The sequence below is a fragment of the Tachypleus tridentatus genome, chromosome 12, assembly GCF_004210375.1.
Source record: "Tachypleus tridentatus isolate NWPU-2018 chromosome 12, ASM421037v1, whole genome shotgun sequence".
NCBI classification, from domain to species: Eukaryota; Metazoa; Arthropoda; class Merostomata; order Xiphosura; family Limulidae; genus Tachypleus; species Tachypleus tridentatus.
The window spans coordinates 25,301,042-25,325,498 of NC_134836.1; the positions used below are offsets into that span (position 1 = coordinate 25,301,042).

A 24,457-nucleotide genomic window follows, 5' to 3' on the forward strand; every position below is an offset into this window, starting at 1 on the left:
TTACTGTTTATAAAATATTGGAACTTTAGAAATGTTTATATGTAATATTTTACCTTGTTCAAGATGGAATAAGTATATTCTGAAAAGTTTAAGAATTAAATGTTAGTTATCATACACGTGTTTCAGTTTTCATCTGTGATGCAACCCTACTTAAGGTTTATCTGCAGTATGGAGGAGAACACCATTAAATATTGGATGATATCCATTTTTACCACTTTTAGTGTTTTTTTAACCACATGGTTAAGAATATTTACTTTCTGTTCCAAAAACTTGTATCAAAATTTCTGTTACCTATGTTTTTTACAGATTTTGGTTTAAATCTTAAAATGTATTTTTGCTTCATATTTATATTGATAGTTTAATTAAGTCTAATTGCAGATAATGAACAACATTATATTAATGAAGAATCTTGGTGAAAAAATGCAACATTTAAAAAACATCTGTAAAGACTATTTTATTAATGGTTGAATTGCTTTATTTATTCACCATTGAGCATAATTTAGGTGTGTGTGGTAGTTCAGTAAAACCTACCTCTGTTTGATGGGTTTTACTGTTTTTTTATAATGTAGGAGAAAAACTTGCTTGATGTAATCAACTCTGTGATTGATTATGAAGTAGTAGTTTTATGTTTTTGTTATAATGATATTTATGTATAGTTTGTTTTAATATTTTTGGTATTAGTAGATTATTTTACAAATTTTGCTTTTAAATTTTAAGAACTCTACAACTTTAGTAGCTAGTATAGTGATTTCTTTTATTCTGTAACAAAAATGGATACTTATGTAAGTTGTAGGAATACCAACAGTAACATATCTTCTTACTGAGAACATAGTCATATAATATATTTTTCAGACACCAGGTGCAGAACTACACGAACCAACTGGCAAAAGATACACATCAGCATTTAAGAGAATTAACATCCTTGGACCAGTCTTCTAGCCAGTCTGATCAGGTATGATATTGTGAAAATAACAAAGAGTTAGAGTGAGTTTTTCATTCACAGCTTGAGTTGTAATTTTGAAGGGATCCAATCCATAGAGTGAAACATTTAATGAATTTACTGAAGATGTGGATGAAATAGAAGGTTGAAACAAAAACTTTAATTTTTATTTGTTGACGTGTGTGTACTGGATCAGCATACTTCAACCTGTTTCAGAAGTTATTTTTCTTTATATTTATTGTCCATAAACTTGTACTTCAAATCCTGAATTAAATGCTGTGTATATACAGTAATGAATACTGTTAATTATTATTATTTAATAATATATAAAATATAATATATATATAAAAGATATATCACAAATGGGGAAAAAAATCATGTTTGAAGTAATTAAGCCTTTTCTCTTATAGATAACCATTAATCTTAATTACGAACTGATTTTTTCAGTATATTTTCATTACTTCATTTTTTGTATAGTAAGATACTTGGGGGTCCTAAACTTTATTAGTTACAAGGTTCTTAATAATGTACAAGCCAATCATAAAAAATGCCAAGAAAATACTGTTAGTATCACAGTTAATCACACTAGTTACTGATTGTGACCCCTGTGTAGTTTACATGAAGGGTGATTTCACCCTATTTGCTTAGTCAGTTTTTTCACACTGAATAATAAAATTACTAATATAACACTTGCATGTTACCAGTACTGAACCAATTGGTAATTTGAGGATATATTTCGGTTTTAGGTTTTACAGGGCTTTTAAAAATGTTTTTGTAAATGAGACAGTATTGTTAAAATTTTGGTTACAAAGCTCTAAGATAAAAGGTGAGAATGATAATTGACAAATGTTTTTGCATTACTAAACAATGATGTTTTTTGCTGTTGTTAGCGACAGAACAAGTTTCTGAAGGAAAAGCTTACCAATAATTTTACAGAAGCTTTAAAGAACTTCCAAGCAGTTCAGAGACTTGCAGCACAAAAGGAGAAAGAAAGTGTGATGCGTGCAAGAGCACATTCAGGTCTAAGAGGGGTAGGTATACAAAAAAAATGAAATAATCAATTGTTCTACTTTCCTGTGTGAAGAAAAATTAGTTCTTAAAATGAAGTTATATTTGTAATAATAGTTTTATGGAGATATAATGTTATGTTTGTTTCTTATTAAAACGTAAATGATTGTAAATAATGTGAATAAGTGTAATAAAATAATACAGTAAAGCTTTGGATTTTTTTCTCATGAATTAAGTTGTATTCTTTGTTATTATTTGGATGTTATTAGTTATCTGTTACTGAAATATATTTATTGGTATACAGAAGTAATGAAAAAATTGCTACTTAAGAATAGTATTTAAAAAGGAAGAAGTATAAGTACCAACTTTTGTTTTATTGAAGTAAGTTATAAATTTAGGATCCATTTTCTGATGGTCCACCAGGCACAGGAACAGCTCTAATTGACCTTGCAAGGTAAGCTTTTATTAGATATGAAACTAATTACCATTGAATAAAAGACAGGAAACTAAGAAATTATAGACCAAATTAAGTTGTCATTCAGACTTTGTTAACCTCATTTTGTTGTGTTTTTTTTCATCTAAAAGCAAATTTTTTATTTATACAAAGAAAATTGGGAGCTAATTTTATATTTTAATTTTTTGTTTTAAGTTAATGGCCCAACTAGAGACAGTAGGTTAACTGTCTCTTTAGAGTAAGACAGAGTTCACATGTAACAATCTTATACAGAATTACATTCACAAGTTAATTAAACTACTTTGTAATAATAGCATACAAATAAACTTGGCATCAAAATGTATGTAATAGATCAAATTTTAATATTTTATATAAGTTTTAAGTTCTTAATTGTATATGGAAATATTTAAATAAATCTTCAATCTCATCAAATATGAAAATTGGCATTTTTATTGTAGGTCTTCTAATTTATTTACTACCCAGGAATAAAATTTAATATTGATTATGCATTGTAATATAGGTAAAATGAAGACAAAGCATAATTTTTTATAGCTTTTATTCTTTGTTTATGGAGTCATAAACTAGAAAATCTGACCCACCTGTCACATTGTCTTTAATAAATTATCAGTAGTTCTCTCTAATGTTTTCTACTTTACAGTTTTATCCTTCTATTGGTTCTAAATAATAATTTGTCACGTGATGTATTATGTTGTTTTCAGTACATAGTTTTGTTTGCTCTATCTTCAGTTTCAAAGTTTCTCTCATGGTGTTCAGATTGAGTAGCTTAAATGCTTATCTTAAGATTTATGTGCTATAGTTAGAAAACCAGTTAATTTATGATACTTATAGGATATTTTTTTGTGTTTAGGTGTATTTCATGTTTTTTATAGTTGTCACAAGTTCATTCAAATTGAGTTTGCATAGAGTTAGGGTAGAGAAAATAACAGATAAGGTATAAAGTTCTTCTGGAAAAAAAAGTTTGGTATTTGTTTAGGAGCCTTTAGAGGTTATGCAACTGAAATTTGAAAATTTTGAGATAAAGAAAAGTCTTTTTAATGTTAACATGAAAATCACTTTGCACTTGGAGCAGTCAAGCACTGACTCATTATATTCATGGATCACCTGTTATAAAAATATTAAATTAAAAAAACTCATTTTCTGTGTACAAGAGACTTGTAATATTTGCTGAAATCATGCCAAACTTCATTAAGATACACAAAACATTAAAAGTTGTAATATGGAAAATGATTATTACTTTGAGGTTTTATAACCATGTGCATTGACTGATCCTGGATGGAAAATGTAAAGAAGTAACTGCTCTACTTAATGTTTTTCTTGCATTGTGTATGGACACACCTTATAAAAATGAAAATAGCAGAACTATCTATTAAATATGTAGAAGTGCATTATATTTTTTTTTTCTTGCTATCATTATTAAAGCTATTTGTTATCATCATTAATACAGTTAACTCTTTTGCTACTGACTTGGTGGGTTGCACTGACCATATGACCCCAAAATGACCACTAGTTCCATACTATAACTTTTAATGTTTCACGTACCTTCATGAAACTTTTCAAACTAGATTAAACATTACAAACCTTTTATAGACAAAAAATTGAATTTTTAATACATGGAGCTAGAATGTTGAGTGCAAAGTGGTTTTCCTATTATGAGTAAAATTTTTTTTTCTTCATGTGAAAACTGTCCAATTTTAATTCCATAATCTCTAAAACCTCTTCAATAAATATCCAATTTTATTTTCTCTCCCCTCACACTATAATTATTTGGTCAATTTGATTAATTTTACAATCATTGTTTTAAAAAAAAGTCTAAATTACCCATTTTTTCTTTAAAAAAATAATTTCAAATTGTAAGAGTGTACATGTACTTAAATTTTGTTTTATTGGTCTTTTGTCTGTGACTTACAATCCCACAATGCAAGTTCTAGAGCACTCGGAATAGTGCATATTTCACATTACTATATCAGATTATATAATACATGGGTTGCTTGTAAACATATCTTGTGAGGAATATATTATTTTTGTTTTCATTAACTTACCTCATTTAATGTAAGTTTCTAATTTTTTACATTTTGGTTAAGTTTTATTAAATATAGATACACATGAAAAAGAAATATGATGATTACCTGGATCTTTTGTTTTGACTTTTGAATGTTGATAAAACTTGAACCTACTTTTTCATACTTTTGGTACTACTACACTAAATTTTTATCTAATTAAGTACTTTACTACACATACATAGAATAATAAAGATAATGTTCTATAGCTATGATTTCTTTCTAACTATACCATAACAGCCTTTAAAAATTCAACAAAGCTCAGTGATGTGATTCCTAAGAAAATAAATTGTAAACTGAATGAAGAAATAAACAATGCCTTGTACAAAAGCAATGTAATATAACATGTAATTTGGTAAATTAAAACTTTAACTTTCTCTTAGTTATAAGTAATATAGTGTAAAACCTCAATGAGAACTATTGACAATTTGTGAAATGGAGGATGTGACAGGAGGGCATGGCAAGTGGGGGCTGATTTTATATCATGGCTTTGTAAACAAATAAGATTGTAATCTATAAAAATTGTGCTTTGTCTGAGCAATATCTATATTACAATGAGAAATAGTAAGTAAGTTAAGACTAGAGAACAAATATTAAAATTCTCATAATGGGGGATATAAAAATTGTTTAAACTTTGGGAAATTACAAACTTCAGACTTGTATTAAAATTTAATTGATTAGTTACATTTTGATTTTAAGTATTCATATTATAAAATGATAAAGTAATTTAATTGAATTTTGAATATAACTTAAAGTTGTGATGTGCACTTTGATCTGCTATAGCAAGGAGGTTGAATTTGTACTGTCTGAAATATTTCAGTAAATAGACAATGTGAATTTTCTTTAGTTACTTTATTATCATTTGGGAATTAATTGAGACATCGAAGTATTGTTGTTACATCACGATTAACTTCAGTAATGAAACAAACTAGTCATAATTGGGGTTAGGAAATTAAATTTGTTCTGGACATCCAAAGTTACCTGAAATTAAAACCAATTATTTGAGGTGTTGTAAAGTTGGAACAGTGTGGTTATTTACCAAGTTTTTAAACAACAAAGCTGGTTTTATGACAGCCCGACACAATCTCAGAAAGTTCTGCAAATGGAAGAAGAAGTGGATATTGAACTCCTGAGAGAACGAGAACAAGCTGTTAAGAAGCTAGAGGTAAAGTTTAACTCTTTCAATATGAGCTTGTTCAATTTGACCAGCAATATGACTTCTTTGTACTTATTTAAAATTTTGGTACTTTTAATACTTCTAACTTTCGATATAATGTGTACATTTTTACAAAATTTGTCAGTTTTTCAGTTAACATTACAAATCTTTCACATACAAAAAATTACATTTTTAGTGAAGCATTTTTAATAAACTAAAATAAATATTTGCCCACAAACCTATTGAGTATTTGTTTTTAATAAGTCTGCATGGAAAGTATTTTTCATGTTAAGATTAAAAATTTCCTTTGTGTAATCTCTAAAACCTCTAAATTCTTTTTATACGTTTTTTTTACTGATAAAACATTATATTTTCTTTACCCTATTTCAAAGTGTCATTGGCCAATTTGACTGACCTTATGATCACCAAAAATTTAAATTACCTTTGTTTTCTTTATAGAATGGCTTCTTATTGTAACATGAAACTACATTCGTTTATCCTAAGGCCCAGCATGGCCAATTGGAAAGGGTGCTTGACTTATAATATGAGGGTCACAGGTTTGAATATCCATCACACCAGTTATGTTTGCCCTTTCAGCCATGGAATATTATAATGTGATGGCTAGCACATAAAGCTCTCATATAGCTTTGCATGAAATTCAAAAAACAATTATTTATCCTAAATATCTTTGAGCTCGTAACAGTACACATCTATATTTGAACAACAAATTTCTGCCTTTGGCTTGTGCAGATGAACTATTTGAAGGAAGGAAAACAAAAGGATTAGAGAAGGATGTTGTTGATAAGAAAGTTATAGTTATTCATGATTCCTTTACAAGGCATGTGAATATAATAGTCTGTGGGGTAAATATGGAGAAAGTCAGTTTATGTTACCTAGTACACAAGTTTAAAGTACAAATGACAGAGTAGGAGATATAACAATGGGGACTAGCAGAGATGCAGTTTTTAGTGGTGCATGTAAGAGCTAGTGTTGGTAGGACAGAGGGACTAATTAATTAGTAAAGAGGGTTAATAAAGGCATTTAAAGAAACAGACCATAACTTATTTGGGGATTCTGCCCAAAATTAACTATAAGGATGAAGTTATAAGTATGTCACCAGAGTTAAATGCTAGGCTTAGGTTAGTATTTAAGAATGAGTGCAAAGGCTGGTTGAACTTGTGGGATTGGTTCATTGAAAAAAGGTGTTTTATTGGAATGGATGGTTTACCTTTAACTAGGGTGGGGGTTGGCTTGTCTGCTAATGCTTTTAACTCACCTGTGAGGGAAACTTTAAACTAGGAATAGACAGTAGTGAGGACCAGTAAAAACTAAATGCAAAAAGAATAAAAGGAAAAGAAAAATTAAGCATAATGAATGAGTGTAGAAGTAGTTATAAGGATAGGCTTAATTGTTACTATGGTAATGCTAGAAGTATAAGAAACAAAATCGATTACATAAGAGCATTCCTAGTAATGGTGGATTTTGATGTAATAGGAATAATTGACACATGGGTTAAACATAGGTGTTTTGTTAACAGAAGTTTCTTTGAAATACAGGGTTACAGGCTGTTTAATAGTGATAAAGTATTTGAGATGGAGGAGGAGAGACTTTCAATGTAAAATGTGAGTTACATGTTGTTGAAGTTGAGGATAAAGATATAAACAAGAAGATTGAATCCATTTAGGTTTCTATTAGTTGACATGAAGGGAAAAAAATCAAAGTGGGAATTTGTTACAGACCACCAAACGATATTGATGAAATTAGTGATAAACTTTACAATGAGTTAAAATTTCAGCTGTTAAGTGTATTTCTAATAAATACATTAAGGGTGAACAAAATGCTAGAATGGGGTTAGAATTTGTGAGGGGTGTTAAAGGAAGGTTAGTGTCTGATTTTGAGATGGCTGGGTTATTAAATGTTGCTTTTTTCTTCTGTTTTTACTCAAAATTTAAGGCAGTATTCTATATCTTTAACAGTTGATAAATGGAAAAGAGATCAAACAAGTTGTAATTATGGGTGATTTTAATTTGAGAAACAATAGTCAAACTGTGGGGGAGAAAGGCTTTTGAAAACTATTAAGGATGGCTTTCTTCACTTTAAATTCATTGTTAACTTCAAATATAGAAATGATTGAGAGGGTAAAAATTGAGGGAATGTCTGGATGCAAGTAATCATTGCTCCATTAGTTTTGATGTTTTGCAGCATATGGAGGTAAGGAGTAATGATATTTTGGCCAAAAATTTCAGAAAAATTTTGAAAGGATGTGACAAGAATTGTCTGTGAATTGGGCAGCTGAGTTATTTGGAAACACTGATCAGATGTGGAAAATTTTAAAAGATAAATGTTTAAATATTCAAGGCAAACATATTCATCATGTAAAGAAAAGTGTAGCTGCAGCTAAAAAACCACAAAGTGTTTAAGATGTAAAATTAAACAAAAGCATCATAAATTTAAAAGGTTAAATTGACTGGTATGACAGAAAAATTATAGAATATCAAGAAAGTTGAGAAAACAGGAAATTATGATATCCAAAAAATGTATGAGAAGACGTTGGCTGAAAATGTAAAAAGTAACAGTAAATATTTCTAATAAATACATTAAGGGTGAACAAAATGCTAGAATGGGGTTAGAATTTGTGAGGGGTGTTAAAGGAAGGTTAGTGTCTGATTTTGAGATGGCTGGGTTATTAAATGTTGCTTTTTTCTTCTGTTTTTACTCATAAATGTTTGGGCAGTATTCTATATCTTGAACAGTTGATAAATGGAAAAGAGATCAAACAGTATAACTGCATTATACTGAACTGGTTAAGAAAAAATTGGGAAGTTTTTTTAAAAAATAAAATCTCCTGAGCCAGACAGTATTTCCCCAAGGCTATGATGAGATTAAAGATTTGATACGTAAACCAAATAGTACTATTTATTGTAAGTCTGAATAGTGGGCTGGTACTAGAGAATATGAGATGGAGAAAATTAGATAAGGTAACTTCTTTCAAGGAGAGTGACATACATCATCCTAGTCATTATAAACCCATTACTTTTACATCAGTTGTGGGAAAAGTACTTGAAAATTTGAGAAGTCATGTAATGAAGTTTAGAATTTTAATGTATAGCCTTACAAATTTTTGGCCTTTGAAAAGGTTATTGCATACAGAGATTGAGGGTAAGAGTGTAGATTTGGTGTATCTGGATTTTCAGAAAGCATTTGACAAAGTGCCACATAAAAGGCTTTGTAAAAAATAAATTGTTTCTATAGGTGTGGGAGGATAAGTTAGCCAATTGGATAGAAGAGTGGCTGGATGGAAGAAAGCATAGGGTTGTTACAAATGGAGGTCAGTCAAACTGGATCAGTGTCACAAGTGGTGTATTTCAGTGCTTAGTTGTAGGACTTTTGCTGTTATTAATGTACCTCTAACACAGATGAAGGAATAGTTAATAAATTATTTAAATTTGCAGATAATATTAAGGTCAAGGTTATTGCTAGTTGTGAAGAGAGAATGCTGCTGATTTACAAAGAGATTTAGATCATATAGTGAGTTGAGCAAATAAATGACAAATAGTTTTAATTATAATAAATGCAAAATAATGCATGTGAGTTATAATTTGAATGTTAAGTATAATTTGAATGGGAATAACTGTTGTGGAAGAAAAGGATCTTGGTGTAACAGTTGATCAGTTTTTTAAAGCCATTCAAGCAATGTGCTGTTGTTAGTGGTACTGCAATTAGTATTTCAGGGTCTCTTCAGCAATACTGAATACCTCTAAAAATTTTATGACATTATTACATAGGTCATTTGTCAGGCCATACTGGAGCACTGTATTCAAGGGTTGGGCTTCTTACCTTAGAATGGCCATTGAATTATTGGAAAGAGTAGAGAGTGAGGCTACAATTATTAGTACTGGATGATTGGGAAAGAATGGTTGTCATGTAAGGATAGGTTAAGATCTTTGTGCTTGTTTTCTTTTGAAAAGAAATGAGTCAGAGGAGACCTGATTGAGGAGTTTAAGACTGTAAAGGAAATTGATTGTGTTGATGCCTCATCTTTTTATAATGAACAGTTAGAATAGTAGGTCTGAGGGACATGAATAAATTTTGGCAGGGTAGAGGTCATATTCAATTAAGACAGTTTTATTTTTCTCACAGGATGATCAGCTGGATAATTAACTTGGTGAATATAATAAGTTACGCACGTGCATTGATTACCTCAATTATTCAAATTTTGATCACAATAACCAACTAATCAAAATTTACATTTTTTTATTAGTCTTTTTAATTCTCAATTTTAAGCTTAAATGGGTATTATCATGATTTAAAATAACCAACTGATTGAAGTTCCGGCACATTTGTCATGTAAATCACTATACATCACCTTTCCACCAATAGGAAAGCACTTGTATCACATGATGCTTGTGACTTTCTCTGTGTACCTACCACTAAATTATCCCCTTTCGTATAGCAGTGGTCAAGTGCAATGACTTTCCTTAGATCAGTTATTACCCCAGAAGTGGTTTAACTTTAGCTTAGCTCAAATTAACTTCATTCAACTTCATTTCAATTTTCTTTGAGAGCATTTGATTTACCTGAGTTTGCTGTAGAAATTTCACTTTTTTCATATTGTGTGTTAATTATGAAGTAGCTGTCACCACTTCAAGTACATGTGGTGCATCTATTTCTACACTTTTGGCCTTGCCTCAAGGAGTTTCTCAGTGGGAGATTAAGCAATATATGGAATGCATGTTGCCTCCTGTTTGTGCCTGTATTCTTCCTGTACTATTTGAAGCTTTTACAGGTGTATGCTAACTATAATTTTGATTTCCCCACCCTTGATGTTTGTCATGCTTTCCCACTCCTTCCCACAGCTCTTGTTGGTTTTATCAGAGCTTATATTTCAGGTATGGTATGTTTTGTTTTATTTCCTGCAATTGTTTTATTTTCTCCATTTCCTTTTGTTTGGGTTTTCACTATGTTCTTGCTATCTCATTTGACAATGGCATTGTTATGTTTGTCTCCCATGGAATTTGGGTTATTGTGTCCCTGCACGTTTTTGGGCAGGTTCTCTCATTCTGGAAAACCAGTTGTGGGTTCAGTTTACCTGTTTGTAGGGATGGGTCCCAAACATTTCCTGTTTATCCTACCTCTACCCCATAATCCAGCATTGTTCCTACTCTTGCTGTCCGATGTTTTTTTTATGGGAATGTTATGGGGTTTCTGGAGACACTTTCTCCTCTTCCCTCCCACTGTCAGCCATGTGTTTTCTTGCAGATCCACTGCCTGATTCAGTATATACAAGTTATTTTTATGGCTCAGTTTTTATAATATTTTGAGTTTGACATAGTTATTGTGTTGTTGTAGGTTGCTTCTTTTCAATGGGACTTGGCTTTTACTTGCAAGAGGTGCAATATTCTTTTGGTGTGGTTCAGAGTCTCATTTTGTGACCTTTCTGGTCCTCTCTTTCAGTTTTCTGTGATATAGTGGCTTTCTTTCTCTCCTTCCTGGGATCCCTGATCATGCCAGTGTCTATTCAAGACAGACCTTGTTATATATGCTTCACATGGGTTTTACTTTGGCCAGTTTGCCTATCATAGAAGGGTATACCCTTTAGAGCTATGTTCTTTGATATTGCTTCCATATCATCTGCTTTTGCTGAGTGTTTGTCCCATTGATTGACACATTCATACCCTGGGAATTGCATTTCCATGTGTACATGGACAACTGGCTTCTTTATTTCCAAACAAGATCAGATCATTCTTGAAGATGTACAGATGGAATGGTTGATCAGTTTGGAGAGGTCCTTCCATCATCCTCCCCAGTACTTTGTTCATCTCGGTGTTTTCTTCAACACTCATTTTGGTCAGACTCCATTCTGTGGAGGTGGCTATTCAGACTGTTTTTTCTGTTCCTTTGCTTGTTACTGGTAAGGTTCTATAGCTACTGGAGTGGTGGTTGCCTCTGACACCTGTCATTCCCCTTGACAGTTTGTGCATTACCTTCAATGGGTTCTTCCTGATCAGTGGTACTTCACATTGGAATCCCTTTGATGCTCATATTAATCTTCCTCCCCCTTCCCCCTTGCTTGTCAATCTTCATGGTGTTGAACAAGGCTCATATGTTGGTAGGACTTACACTTCCCTCTCTGCATTTTGAGTTACATCTGCTTACAGATGCTTCCCTTCAAAGCTGAAGTGCTGGGTCAATCACAAAGGGGTTTGGTTCATTGGTCTTTGAAGGCTTCTTCACATCGGTGCTTTCAAACTCCTGGCTATTCAGTGGGCTTTGGGTTATTTGTATTTTCTTGCCACCCACCAGTAGATTATAGTACATTTTAACATTTCTACTGAGTGGCTTGTATTGATTACCCAAGGGGTACAAGATCCCATTTCCTGTATTTTTATACTGTGGATCTTTCTTGGACTTCCCCACACCACTACCTCACATCAAATGGTTTTGATGCTGTGTCACATAACAAGTGCTTTGCATCTCTTGGTCCATTGTCTTTTCTGTCTGGATCTTGTTTATCCCAGTTGAGATTCCTGCTGTTTGTTGGTGGCTCTGTCTGCATCTGGTTATGCCCCTTATCATGCTTTTTTCACTGACCTCAATCCCAGTTACCTTGGTTTTAGTCCACAGTTCCCCCTTCTCTAGCCTTAGCTAGAGACTTAGCTAACAGCCATTGTTAGTCTTATCTGTTCCTTTTATGTTTACCCTCCTATCCATTTACTTCTTTGAGTGGTCTCCTTCATTCATGCACAGTTATTCTCGATGCTTCTTCATGGCTTACTGAACTTTGGTTCCCTCAGTTCTTCTAACTGCAAATGGTCCTTTCTCTTCCCTTCCATCCCATCCTGCACTATTTGTTTTACATCTTCCCACCTAGCTTTTTTTTTGGCTAGATTTTCTGATTTCTCTTGCAGAATTCCTTCAAATTTGACCTGTTCCCTTTGCCCTTTCACCATCTATCTACACAAGTAGGGCATTGACTCTGAGTTTTCAGAATTCCCACCCAACTTTTGCATGTACCTCTGAGTATCTCATGTGGCTCTTAGAGAAGGGTTCTACAATTTCCTCAGTTTTGGTTGTTGAGTGGCATTATCCTATACATTACGTTTTTCTCATTTCCACATGGTCCTTGCTTTGTCTTTTCCATGTTAGCCCATTCCTTTCAACCCTGCAGGCTACTGAAATGTCTGTTGCTCCTCCTCATGGACATTATTGTGGTGCTTCCTGCCTTACTTCTCTTTGTGTGTTTCATATTTCATCTCTCTTTGCAAGTGTACTTCCTCCTCCCAGACTACAGACATCATGGGTCAGATAATTTTACCCTCAGCCTTAAGGCACTTGATTTGTAATCCAAGAGTTTGCATCCCCATCACACCAAGCATGCTTGCTCTTCCAGTGGTGGAGGCATTATAATGTGATGGTAAATCCTACTATTCATTGGTAAAAGAGTAGCCCAAAGTTGGCTGTGGGTGGTGTGATGGCTAGCTGCCTTCCCTCTAGTTTTACACTGCTAAACTAGGAATGGCTAGTGCAGATAGCCTTCATATAACTTTGCACAAAATTCAAAACAAATTAAACCATCAGTGTTATCAGGTCTTTGTGTCATTCCGTAGCCTTCAATCTGCCTATCCTCAATTTCTCATTTCTGCCCTCCTTTTGATCCAGAAGATCTGTACCCTACATTGTTATATTTCTCACTTGGCTTCCTACCAAGGTCCTAATTACTACCTGTTTCTCCTTTTGCAACCTATCTCTTCCTACGATTTTTCCCCAGTTTGCCTAATGACTTGGGTTCGACATTTGATACAGGTAGCTTTGTTCCTCTTTATCTTCTTCCTGGTATGAGCTCTTTCATGTATCTTTACAGCAACTGTATCACCTTCTTTCTCCCTTGTTTTTTGCCTTAATAAGCCATTGGAGGATATTCTACTATAAAGCATATGTAAGACATTTTGCATATGTTCTACTCCCACTACATACACCACATTGCTGTTTCTGCTTCATTGACTATCACCTACTGCCTGTGGCTCTTTTCCTGACTTCAAATAAACTATAACATGAGTTAAGTCTTTATTAATGCTTTCTTTCCATTAAGGAGCCCCTTCTTCAACTTCACTTAGGATCACACTCTGTGGCAAATGGTGCCTGACCATTTATTTTGTCTGTACTCTGAGTGGGTTCCACTAAGATGGCCATAACCATTTGCAAACATACTTCCATCAAATCTGCACTGAAGGCTGTGTTGATTTCTATATTTCCATGGCTTTATACTCTTGCCCTCAATGTGGAATGTTTCACAAGAACACTCAAGTGTAAGTTCTTCATGATACTTGCATTGTGATATGCTCATCCCAGACCTCACCATCCATAGACGACATGGATAAAGCAGAAGGAGATTGCTGCCCGTTCTTACCATGGCTTGATTGAATTACTCAGTGTGATCTGCTTTTCAAAACAAGGTTTCATAATTATTCATTGGAGTATCTCAGGTGTTGTGGTCCCTACAGACTTCCCAATGCTCTCCTTTCCTTCTTCCAGTGGAGTACAGGAGTCCTTACCAATTATCGGTTGCAAGTTGCTGACTGAATGGTTGACCATGGAGGCAACTTGCTGGGTAGGTTCTGCAAAGATGGCTGTAACCATGTATTTCAAATTAGCACAGTTCTGCTGGTGTAGAAGGAGTTACAAGATCTTTCAGATGGGTAATTTTCCTAGAGTTGAGGTGCCCAAATGCAATTCACTCCTCAGATTGGGTGTCCTCCTCCTATTCTCTCTTGGATGTCAATGATAAAGTGTAATGAGAATGAACATGTGTCAAATTACCTTTTGCTGTGTCATTTAATAAACTCTTGGCTCATTTGGCACAATGATGTTGTGCACAAAATAATATAATTTTTACCCATGATTATTGTACTCTCTTCTAACAAGTAGCATGTGCTGTCACATTTATCTCTTTGTAAAGTGAAATTGCATCTAAAGTATCCATGTATTCAATCATATAAATGGATTTGTTTAAATTCCGTTCACCATCATGGCTTCATGATAAAAGAAGCAAATGTAACCTGATTTGCACTCTGAGGGTCACAGGTTTCAATCCCCATTTCACTAAGCATTTTTGCCATTTCAGCCATGGGGCATTATAATGTAGTAGTGTATGGTGATGGGTAGTTTCTTGCTCTTGTCTCACACTGCTAAATTAGGAACAGCTAGTGCAGATAGCCCTTGTGTATCTTTGTGTAAAACTTAAAAACAAACAATAACATGGGTGGTTGGCTTTGTTTCATTTTATTTTGTAACACTCTTGCATAATAACTTAATTATGAAATTAAAAGACTACCATCAAAACTCATAAAAATATTCATGATGGATTTTGAGATATACAATAATCAAATGCTGCTTTTAAGTGTATCAGATTTGATAGAGTTAAAGTTTAATGAGAACACACAATTCTCAACTCCATAAAATTGTGGCTCTTCTTAAGAAAGTTGATTTAAAAAAAAACAACAACCAAAAAAACGTATATAGATGATAGCAGTCATCTGTGTTTTTGTTGAGGCTATTCTGTGTATTTACTCATTGGTTTCTAATTTTGTTACTTTTCAAACTTTAATGACAAATCTTACAAATGTTAGGAGATCCTAATTGTCATAAATATTATGCTAAATGCATTTTAAATACATGCCATTTATTGGAATCGTTATATTGCTTATCTTGAGTAACTAGATAAGTAGTGATGTCTCTCTAACCTGTAAGTATTTACAAAAAAGAAACTAGGAAGCCAGAGACAGCTCTGTAGTCTTTAAGTTTTTTTCTAAAATGTTATTTGTATGGGAAACTCAGTACTAACTTTGTATTTTGAATGTGAAATGTCAATAGTATGTTTGTAGGGTGCTAGTCTCTTTATAATGATTTTAGATAATGTTAATTTTATGAAACATTCATGAATCTCCTTTGTCTCACAATAGCACTGATTTCCTTTATACTTTTGAATATCTTTGACACTGCTGGTTACCTAACCACATTTTAAATCTGTCTTGTATATTACTGACTTCATAATCATATCAAAACACTTATTCCTAGTGTTTACTAATAAAATAATTCTTTCTGAACATTAATTATCACATTAACATGGAGCTTTTTTTTTTCTAATTTCTTTAGTCAGATATTCAAGACGTGAACCAGATATTTAAAGACTTAGCGTCACTAGTTCACGAACAAGGCGATATTATTGGTATGTACTTTATTTGAATATTTTAAAAATGACATGGAGACTAAACTTCAACCATAGATGAAGACTACTACAAATTATTTGAAAATGTTAAAAGTCTGAGGTTGAAGAAAATGGATGTATTTTAGTGATTACGTGTATTTTGTTTGTTAAATTTAACAGGATAAAGAATTTAGTTGTGTTCTAATGAGTGTTATTTCTCACAGTGAACCAAGTATGTTACTTTTTTTTTCTGTGTGTTTTGTAAATTAAGTAGATTTTGAGAAGATCTGAGCCTAATGTTTTTATCAAATTAAAATAAATTCCATCTGTTGGTTCAGAAAATCAAAATTAACTAACTAAAAGAAAATTCTCTGTGAACATTAAAGTTGTGTAATAGAATTACTGCTAAATTGCTTTTCGTATTTACAGACAGCATTGAAGCAAATGTGGAGAGTTCAGCCATACAGGTTGAACAAGGAACGCAACAATTATCTAAGGCAAGACAACATCAGGTAAAACACTATCAGTCTTGTGTCAAGATAAATATTCAATACATCTTTTCTATTATTGTGATCACATTTTTGGAGCCTCGTAATCTACTTCATGCATAAATATATAGCTGCATGCAGACCATGAATGTAATTTCATATGTATATGGCAGGCATGACACATGTACCGTAGTGATTAATTTATTTTTGAAACTGTTTTGATGTTGTGAATCATAAGGTTTCTGCCCTTTCAGACATGATGCTGTTGACAGGATTGTAGTTTTTTTACCACTTCATGATAGATTTTGGCCATGTTACAAAAATATCTTAAACATTGCATGAGTCTAGGCTGTCTCCCACAACAGATATCTTCAAGCCATAGTTTAAGAAATAGCACCAAACTCATTTTTGAGCATCAGATCAGTAATCATAGTGAGGGCTAATTGTAAGTTCAAATTATAATACACACTGCATGATTGTAAATATTATAGATACTGCAGATAGAATAGCCATCCTTAAAGCTGATTATAAGAGTGCTGAGAATCATACAAGCAGGAGATGGCAGTTTTAGGCAAAAGTGAGGCAGAAATTTTCTAGTTATATATTTTATTTAGAAAATATTTAGTTTGAGATAAAGTATGCAGCAGTAATGGCCCACCAGAGTCTAGGGTCATTACAGTTAAAGATGGTTGTAGAAGTGTAACAACCAAAAGTCCATCAAAAATGGAGTGGGGAAGATACAATAATGTAATCAATTCATAATTGTTAATATAATACATTTTCAAACTTGTAGAGTGCACAAAATGTTACTGTTAGAGGAAATGTGGCTACCTGCAGAAATACAATGGCTGGCAAAGAGGAGGAGGGAGGAGAATATAACAACAACAACAACAAGAAATATTATAAGTGATAACTTTTAATCAAATACCGTTATATTATAACACATTGTCTTATACTTGCATTCAGTATGTGTATTCATCTATACAACCTTAAAAATTCATGACTATTTATATATATATATATATATATATACAACTTTTAAAAATGCTATAAAGAGTGTGCATTTGTGTGTGTATTGACTTCATAAATATTAGTTTTTCGACATGAAATCAAAATAGGAATTTATAGTTTGAGGAAGTAATGTTAAAACTGTTTCAAACCTTAAGCTTGTTTGTTTTTTGACATTGTATTTTTACTTTACGTTACCTGTTTTGTTTCCATATTGTTTTAAGACTCCTGTTTCCCCTTTTTAAATTAACAATTGTTAATAGCATTCTAATAATAAAATTTTCTTGCGTAGTCTGCACATTATGTAATTCAATAGTGTAATAATATGAGCTAAACATTTACTAAGTTATTATTGATTTCTGTTGCACAAATGTTTGAGTAAGTTAAGAGAACAATAGAATGTAGATATAAACATTTTTATATTATAAACCTATAGCTATTAAGGATAGAAAGAAAAGTTACATTTGATGTCATTCTAGAAAAAAAGAACAGTTAACTTTCTTTTTTTTTTGTTTTTTGGTGTTACTAGATCAGTCAAATAAACCAACCTTATATAAAGTTAGGTTAGAAAAATAAAGCTTTACTGATTTAAAAAAGTTTGAAATTTCAAATACGAATGTTTAATCTGTACATGAAAAATCATTTTGCACCTGGAGATGTTTAACTCCATATGTTCATGAAGAAATCTTTAGTGAAAATATTTCATTTAAAAAATTCTGATTTTTTTTGTGTACAAATAATTATTAATGGTTACTGAAAACTTGAAGTTATAGTATGGAAACTTTAAAGACTGATATTTAGGTTGAATCATCTGAGTCTGTAGCCAGAGAATTAAGATTTAATGCATTCCACATTAACTTCTGGAGAAAAATAGTAGATGTTCAATAGCTAGGATTTTTTTTTTCCAATGTATTTTTTTTCCAATAAATGTGCATTACATTTATTCATCAACCATAAGATAGTGTATGTTGTATGGCTAGGTCATTTTAGTGATTTCATCTCACTCTATCTATTGAACCATGTCAGAATCTTTCCTCAACTCAGTTGCAGTTTTATTGGGCATGAAGACTTTTGGCCCATCAAGAATATCCAGACTCCCTCATTCTCTAAACATATAGAAAGCTAATAATTATATCCAGTCCAAATTTTTATCACAAAAAATCTCTAAAGTATAACGGTGGATAGATGAATTGAAGATGAGACTTGTATAGTTTATCATATGATAGATGTTGTAAGCTGGGTATGAACATATTTTGATTCAATTTGTCATGATTTCTTTTAGGCTGCAGCTCGTCGTAAAGCATGCTATATTGTCATCATTTTGGTCATTGTTGCTGTCATCGTGGGATTAATTATATATCTTACCAGCAAATAAGAATGCTTACACAGTTATGAACTGAACTTTAAACCTGAGCTCTGTTATAGGAATATCATGATATAACTATTTGAATTACCTTTAATTATATCTTACCAAAAAAAAAAGTGTGATCTAAGTAATTTTAATGTATCTAACCTGTAACCCAAATTAACAGTGTCTATAAAGATTAATGTCATATGTATTAAATTTCTTTTATGCTTTATTTATTTTTGAAGAAGGTAATTAATTATAATTAAGTAAATAGTTTTAGTAATTAAGTTGCTTTAATGTTACTGAGGAAATATAGGCCTATTAAGATAAGATCGTAAGGAACTTGATAGTTTCTAAAGGTTAAGCATATTGCACAGAAATAAATAATAATAAAAAAACTTGTTAATAATTTAAAACCTGGATATATGTAATCTTTGTCTCAGTAACTGTTATTAAAAACAATTTTAACTAAAAAATCAAATTAGGAAAATCCTGCTTTGTATAGCATACGAAAAGCTGCTTTTTATTCTCATAATTGTTTTATTTTAAGAGAAATAATTTAAAGTGAGCACTTTAACATTTGTGTGTGTAAAAAAAAGTTTTAGTTTTTGTGTGTTTTATCTTGTAGTTTATCTATTACTGTGAAAATAACTATTTTATAAAATAATCACCACATAACTGGGAACAAGAAATGAAATGTAACTTTGTTTTAACTTGCTGTCATCATCAACATGTGATTTAAGTGAAAATCTGATGATGCTAGGTTAATCTGATTAAGTGTGAAATATGGAAACAAATTTTGTCTGCAAGTATATAAATGTGCTGTTGGAAATTATGTAACTATAGCTCTATAGTTTCTAATTAAAAATATAATATTGTTTAATGTGATACAGATTAAGAAACAGCTTGTTTTAAGATAAAAAGACAGGAATTTGAAGACTTAGTTTAAAGCTGTGTTTGGTAAAAAAAGCCATAATTTTTCCCTGCTGGTTTTTCAATTTTTAATACTACAGTGTTTTATTTTAACTGTTCTTTTTTATGTGCTTATGTTGTCGTATTTATTCACAAAATACCTTGTAGTAAATTGCATTTTTCTGCATGCATTTAATGTCCCAAACATAAAATTTCAGGGAGATTAAACTCATTTAAGTGTACATGAAATATAAATATTTTTATTTATTTGCAAATAAGGAAAAAGTAACTTTTTATTAAAATAATTATATTTTGTTTTGTTAAAATGTATTTAGCATAGTAAGTTGTGGGGCCATTCTACAGAAGAGAAAGAAATGGAGAGAGACAGAATAGTATTTGTCAAATATTCTGCAGGTTTGTTTGCTCAGTTTTTGTTTGTCAGCTGGCAGTTAATATAGTAAACACTAGACAGGTATTTCAAGTTAATTATCTGTGAAAATTCCGTAATTCTTATTTATATCAATGTGTTAAAGGGTATGCGTGTGTGTGTGCATGTGTGTATACACACGCACATGTGCACACACTTTTATTAAATTGTGTTTGTTGAGAGTAAAGTAAAAGATTTAACTGTAAAATAAACAATAACTTTTGTTTTAAGTTATTTGGACAAAGTCCAGTTATAAAACACAAATAAACATATTTCACACATTCTCTAATTTTTCATTGTATGTTCTCAGGTTTATTGGGCAAAGCAAAGTTAGACATAAGCATGCAAATAGTTTTATCACACATTCCTTTGAATTTAGTTTTTGACAAAATTCAAGGATGGGGAGTTTTTTGTTGTTTTTATCAATAGTTCTTGTTCACTGATAGTTGTGTTAAAGATTTGGATATGTTACATTAAAATATGCAAATCTTATTAGCCATGTGCATGATAGATGTGTGATGTGTTTCTAGGACTTCTGATGGAAGTTCCAACTACCACTTTGTTTTTCTTAGATGGTGCTTCCCGTATACCAACTCCCACAATTCGTACAACTAAATACAGTAAATTGAGAATGCATTTTTTCATTGAAGTGAAAAAATATGAACATTTTCACAAAATATACTCCTGATATTTGATTTTTCTTCCTCGAACAGTTTATAATAAACCTTTATACAAGAGTATAAATTAAAATTTTCTTAGAATAATCAGGAAAAAAGCTTAAACAAGAAGGAATCCTCAGTAGCTGCAACTCTTGGATTTCATTTAAGCAGGATTAGAGTAAATTAATCTACGAGACCTTTTTCTCCTTTTTATTAGCTATATTTGTATGCACTAATAATACCAATCATAAAAAGAATGTATACCCAGTTTAATTTTATTACTCGTCAGGAACTCTACCAGCCTACCATCAAATTAAACTTCTTTTAGACAGGGTTAAAAGAGGTTAATCTGTGAGAGCTTGGGCATGGTCAAATACATAAATTGAAAGGGTTTGACCTCACAAGTCCAAACCTTCAATTGGATCTCAAATAAATCAAGAGATGACTGAGCTATGAGCTAGAAGTTTATACTTTGAAATAAGCAACATAGAACCATGGTATGAGCTGATATGCTGTGGCTAGAGTAAGAGTATATAAAACAACGAATTTTATGCTAATAATTGAATGGAAAACCAAAATGTGGGGAAAGAAAACTTGCAGCAATTCATAAGTGAAATTGATGTTTTTGTTAAGATTGAAAATAACTTTGTTAGGATCTAGACTACTATAAGGTTATTTAAGTTTCCAAAGTTTGACATTCTGTCTGAATTCCTTTCTTTACATCAAATTGATTGATTTCTAAGGATGGAATCAAATTTTTCTGTGAGTCTTGAAGTTGATCATTAGAAAGTTATGAGTAAATAATTTGGGGTTAAAATTTGAGTCAAGGCATTTTTCTTAATTTGTAAGGCCTGTTTCTTGTGGGAATTTTGTGTGATGCAAGTGTGATTTATTTGTTATAAGTTAGTTAAAGAACTGCAATACTTGTTCAGGAGAATTGGAAGTAAGGAAACAATCATCTACACAATTAGAGTAATATAAAAACTTAAAAGAAAGTTGACAGTCTTGAAGCCATTGTGTTTTATCATTTGACACAGAGAGAAAGAACAAGAAAATTCCCCATTCCAAGACCCTCTGTCTGTTTGTTAAAGTCACTGTTAAAAAATATAAGATTACTTAGTCACAGCATATAATAGTTTTTTCAGAGACTTTTGCATTATACCTTTAACAAATTCAGAAACAAAACAATTTCGTGAGGAGTAATGTGTATAGTGTATTAACGTGAAAGATGGATATAGACTCTTTCTGAAATGGGCAAAGTCAAAACTGTTATCAGCAGTGTATTCCAATGACTTATGAAAAATTACCAAAATTGCAGCTGAAAGCATTTATATTTGAGATGATAGTTTTTAAAAGTTGGTTTCAAAATTACATATTTTATAAAGGTAAGCATGCTTTTTCATAGAACATTTTACTTGTAAGGCATTGTGACAATGATATCTGGTGATTTTTTTGTATGTTAAGAAGTGACACAAGCTCTTCCTTACTAGGTGTTATAAGGTTGTGGTTGGTTGGTTGTATTATGTGAGGTAATCCACAGCATTAACTGTTGTTCATGTTCACTAGAATTATTGATATCTGCTGAATTCTGCCATTTTCTTTGAATAAAAATTCTAAGATAAGTTGTGTTTGTTATAAAGTACATATTAAATCATGTTTCAACCCTGCATTATAAAACTGATAAACTTTCCTTGTTGATTTTATCCAGTGTTTCTTTATTTTTATCTTTCTGATTTAACTTGTATGTTAATTTATTCTTTACTTCAATTTCTTTTGTCTTGTATTTTCTTGATCTGTTAACTTGATTTTTTTTTTCTTCTTTGTTCTCTCTCAAATTTTTGTATGCATTTTTAGTTTTTCCTACCTTAACTAGATTTTTATCTGTTCTTGTGTTTTATCTTAAACATTTCTTCTATGCTTTCAGACTTTTCCATAAACTTCATAAGCACTTGTACACATCTTAAACAATGAACCTTCTTCACTTAAATATTTCACTTCTCTATGAAATGCTCAAATTATCAGAATTAAATATGTTAAATGCCAGTGGTGTAGTACATCCCACTTTCTAAGTATAAAAATTCTCATATCGACAGTACACAGCAAGAAAACATCGACATTAGACTTTTGGATCTAATGTAAAAATAGACTATCAAGGTGTTAATAAAAAGTTGTAAGAAGAGTAAGTTTTTGTTACTCAATCATCGGTAATCTTAGCTTTCAAAAATATCTCAAAAATTAAAATGTCCAAAATAATTCACATGGGTGAAAGTAATGTGTCAGTCTTAAACCTTTAACCACATAATTATATTTTATGGTCAGTGACATTTAGACACTGACATTTAGAAGCTGAATATTGAGTAACTTATCATTGGTTGGTTGGTTATACCCAACGTTTATTGCTTACAAAGTGTCTTAATTGTCTGCTGTTTCAATTCTAATCAGAATAAGTTTTGCAACACTCAAGGCAGCATGGATAAGAAGGACTTTCGTCTGATTTTCCTCTATGATTTCAAACTTGACAAAGAGCTACCAAAATCTACATAGAATATCAACCTGACATTCAGCCATGAATCTGTTACTGAAGATACGGTTCAGCATTTGTTCCAAAGGTTTTGACTTGGAAATGAAATTATTGAAGACCACAAAGGTCTTGGAAGAAAGCCATCCTTAGATGAAATCACATTAAGGGAAGCAGTTGAAACAGGCCCTTGCATAACAGTGTGTGAACTTGTAGAAAAGCTAGGCAGAAACAGATCAAGCATTACCAACCACCTGAGTGTGATTGGAAAGACGAAAAAGCTGAATAAGTGGGTTATGCATGAGCTGACTGAAGATCAACAAAACCAGCAGTATGAGACTTGTCAAGGATGTTGCTCCAAAAATGGAAAAAATTGAGAATCAAGATTCTGCCTCATCCACCTTATTCCCCAGACCTTTCCCCTATAGATTTTCATTTTTTCAAGAACTTTAACAACTTTTTGAATAATAAACACTTTCAAATCCAGCCAGCTGCAGAAGAAGCTGTCAGGGAGTTCATTGACCATAGAAACTGATTTCTAAAGAGCAATGTTAGCAAGTGTTTTGAAGCAAATGGTGGTTACTCTGTTCAAAGTATGTTTTATAGAACCGGTTTATTCTTTTCTAAATTTTGCAGTTCAAAAACATTTATTTCTGGACAACCAAATAGAAGACATTGCATATCTTGATGTTATGGCAGTAATAACTTAATTACGATAAAAACAGAAAATATTACTGTCAGCCAATATCTATGCTGTGTTCATTAGATCAGGATAAAACTCTTCCAGTTTTAAGACCATCTAAATAAATTGTAACTGTTGATAAGAAAGAAAAAAACTCTCTCTTCGTATGGAGAAACCATAAATATTAGCATGTTAGTTCTGTGCATAAATATACACACATTAGTACTTCATCTTTAAATAAATAAAAGCTTCTCTAAAAATTTTGATATTGTGAATATTCACCCGAACTTCAAATTTTGATTAGACGACTCTTTTTATTAACCTGTTAGCAACAGAATACTGTATACTTGCACCACTAAATACAGGTTTCTGTATGCGTGGTGGGAGAAAACAGATAGCCCACTTTGCAGCTAACATAAAGACACACAAAATCAGTTATTAACTTTTTCAAAATTCACGGAACCCAACATTGGTGTTTAATTTGTAAACAAATTACATAATAAACTCATTCGACACTTAAGTAAAAAAGCTTGTTCAAAAATTTTATTGCACCTATATTTTCTTTAAAAGAGAAA

At 31.7% G+C, this 24,457-nt stretch overlaps 1 protein-coding gene across 2 annotated transcripts in view; it reads left to right on the forward strand.

The window, feature by feature from the left end:
- LOC143235254 (syntaxin-7-like) overlaps positions 1 to 22,304 on the forward strand; it is a 39,629-nt gene extending 17,325 nt beyond the window's left edge. For both annotated transcript variants that reach the window (XM_076473213.1, XM_076473214.1), the window contains exons 5-11: positions 853 to 952; positions 1,831 to 1,971; positions 2,347 to 2,402; positions 5,555 to 5,645; positions 15,789 to 15,861; positions 16,270 to 16,352; positions 18,619 to 22,304. In XM_076473213.1, the coding sequence (XP_076329328.1) occupies positions 853 to 952; positions 1,831 to 1,971; positions 2,347 to 2,402; positions 5,555 to 5,645; positions 15,789 to 15,861; positions 16,270 to 16,352; positions 18,619 to 18,711 (637 nt within the window). In that variant the 3' untranslated portion in view covers positions 18,712 to 22,304. The remainder of the gene's footprint in view (positions 1 to 852; positions 953 to 1,830; positions 1,972 to 2,346; positions 2,403 to 5,554; positions 5,646 to 15,788; positions 15,862 to 16,269; positions 16,353 to 18,618) is intronic.
- Positions 22,305 to 24,457: the final 2,153 nt, after the last annotated feature.